Raw genomic sequence first — 2,844 nt, 5'->3', positions numbered from 1 at the left:
TGACGCGTCGCCCTCGCTGCGGTGGGCGTTGCGCAGCCGCTCCGACTCCCGCACCGTGTCCTGCAGCGCACTGCGCCGACTCTCCGCCTCGCTCTTCGCCGCCGCCGCCGCATGGCACAGCGTCGCGTACTCGTCCTCAAAGTCCCGCTGGCTATTCTGCTGGGCCTCCTTAAGTACGCGGTGGGTGTCCACGTGCTTCATGAACTGCACGCGGGCCTCCTTCAACTCAAGTCGCATATGAACGATTTCGCGATCGTCGGCTGGTGACACCGCCTCGCCGAGAAGCTCCTGAGAGGCACGCGACGGGCCCGCCACACCCGCGATGTTCTTGATGTTCGTGCCGCGCCGCAGATGGTGCTGCAGTTCACTACGCCTCTGCAGCAGCAGCGCTTTTTGGGCGAGGAGATCGCCCTTCTCGATACGCCACGCTTCAAGTTCCTCAGCGAATTTTTCCTCCTCCGCTTCCTGCTCCTCCTTCGCCTTTTTAACCTGTTCGGCGTTTACGTCGTGGGCGCTCAGTTTTTTTCTACGCGCCTCCTCCCGCAGGCGTTCGGCCTCGTCAATGCTCTCGACGAACTGTCTTTTGGCGGCGCGGAGGTCGTTGTCGGCGGACACCTCCTCTTCCACAAACACCTCAACGTCACGCTGGGTGCCACGAAGGGCCCCTTCCAACCCACGCATGTACCGCTTATGGTGCTTCATGTCCTCAACGTTGTTAATAAGCGCCATCCACGAACCCACCTCACTAAGGAAGGGGCGTACGGGCGGCTGCAAAACCGGCGGCGGCGTTAGCGATATTACCGCCTGGGGCACTGCTGTTTTTGCTGGTGCCCTTGACTTGCCGCCAAGTGCTCGGTTCGCTTCCCTATTTGCATTAGGCTGAACGCTGCTCTTTTTTCCCGAAACCAAAGGTGGGGCGCGGTCATCATGATCAATACCGGCAGCAGGACCAGCAAAGGCAGCAAGGGGCTGCTGTTCCTCATACTTTAGCCTCACCGCCGTCTCACCAAACCGCGACGAGGGCGTTTGCCTAACCGCTGGATGCGGTTGGGGGGGAGGTCTCGCTGCTGGTAAGCTCTCTGCATCATCGTCGCACATGGTGGCATCACCAATTACCTCAAAGTACACGCTAGACGAAGTGCGTGCTGCGGAATAGTTCCCCGCCGTGCCATTGACAGAGTGACCAAAGTTTGATGGTGGCATTGGTGGCTGCAGCACCCCGACCCCCTCGGGTGAGTGCTGCAGTTTCTCGCCCCGGGGCATGGAGGGAGACGGGCGGATCTTGCTCGCCACTCGGGAGGCGGTCATCACTTCAAATTGGACGCTTGATCGGTTAGCGTACAGCGAAGAGTCTTCACGCATGACCTCGAAGTCCACCGATGACGCTGGCATGGAGATATGGTCATTGTTCTGCTTGCCTGGCGCCACCTCGCTGCCCTGAGATGCAGGCATGAAAGGCGTCGCCACTGATCCTACTGCTGCCTTTTCTGCGACAACTGCTGTCATTACTGCACTTTTTGCTGCTGGAGTTGGAGCTGAAGCTGGCGCAGCGCGCAGTGCAGTTATCGTTGTGCCCGCCTCGCCCGCGTAGTGGGGACCGGCACCCAGCAGCCGCCCGGGGCTACGCGAGCATGACCGCCTCGGTGGTGTTCGCGGCGGGCCTGGTTGCGCTCGCCGTGTGCTGGAGAGCGACGGGCCACGCGACTTTGGCACCGAGGGCGGCTCCAAGGTGCTGTTTACGAGCTCCGCGGAGTATTCGCGTCCTGCCTCCATTTGCGTGAGTGGTATGCGTGTGCGTGTCTGCCGTGCGACTTACTAACTTCGCTTCCTACACCACAGTTCTCAACCGTTGTGTTGTGTGGTGTTGGCGAGCGCGGGTGAAGCCGACCAAACACCAAATAAAGAGGAGGAGGAGGAGGAGAGAGGTCAGAGGTAGGAGAAGCCAACCAACCAACATGGCAGACAAGGAGCAGCAACACCGGTAATAACACCGACGACAAACACCTACAATGAACACAATACATTGGCGTCTTGGCATGCAGAAGCGCGCAACCACCCCCTCCTTCCTCAAGCAGGGGGCTGCACGGAGTTCCATCATGCGGCCATGGAAAACAAAGAACGAAACAAAAAAAAAATGACGGAGAGAATGGCGTGAGCCAAACGCAACGCGAGTGGAATACATGCGTGTAAGTATGTGGCTATCCCCTTGGTCGGCGCAGACTTCACGGCAGGCGTAGGGGACTGGCGTCTGAATACGGGCGGGCATAGGTGACGCAGGAAGATGAAAAATCGTCCCAACGGAAAAAAAAAAGAAGAAAAAAAAACACACACACACACGAAAAGAACGACGAGCCTTCAGCAGACATAAAATAGCGGAAGAGGGTAACGAAGAGGAAATAGAGAAGAGAAGAGAAAAATAAAAAAAGAGAAAAAAAAAAAAAACCAACGCAACCACGACAATGCGTCTATATGTGCCGCCCATCCCCCTCCCTCCCCCCCACCGCATAAGGAGGAAAGCCGTCCGAGAAGCAGCAGACCAGAACACCCCCAACACCAGCGGGCCCCCCCCCACTGAGAGGAGTGACGTGGCGCATTGGACAAAACCCCTCAAAGTACCAAATACCGAGCGGACAAAAACACAAACAACAACAAAAAAAAAATCAAAGTTACAACAGTGCACCGACCGGCACCACGATAGGCGTCATTTCACCACCTAATACAGAACAGTTATCCCTCTCGCTCATCGCATCGCACGCCGCTATTCCTTTCCAAACCCCACCTCCTACCTCCCTCCTTCCTCCGCGCGCCCCTCTGTATGAAGTAGATGGTGGGCCGAGGGGGGGG

General features: G+C 57.7%; 1 protein-coding gene across 1 annotated transcript; it reads left to right on the top strand.

Annotated features, from left to right (window-relative positions):
• Positions 1-351: 351 nt before the first annotated feature.
• On the top strand, positions 352-792 carry DQ04_05501040 (hypothetical protein; the record flags this gene model as incomplete). Its single annotated transcript, XM_009314224.1, has 1 exon — positions 352-792. The coding sequence occupies one exon, from the start codon at positions 352-354 to the stop codon at positions 790-792; it is 441 nt and encodes a 146-aa protein (XP_009312499.1).
• Positions 793-2,844: the final 2,052 nt, after the last annotated feature.

This window comes from Trypanosoma grayi, assembly GCF_000691245.1.
Source record: "Trypanosoma grayi strain ANR4 Tgr_550_V1, whole genome shotgun sequence".
NCBI lineage: Eukaryota > Euglenozoa > Kinetoplastea > Trypanosomatida > Trypanosomatidae > Trypanosoma > Trypanosoma grayi.
Note: the sequence above shows the minus strand (reverse complement) of the source record. Positions and strands in the feature narration are given on the sequence as shown.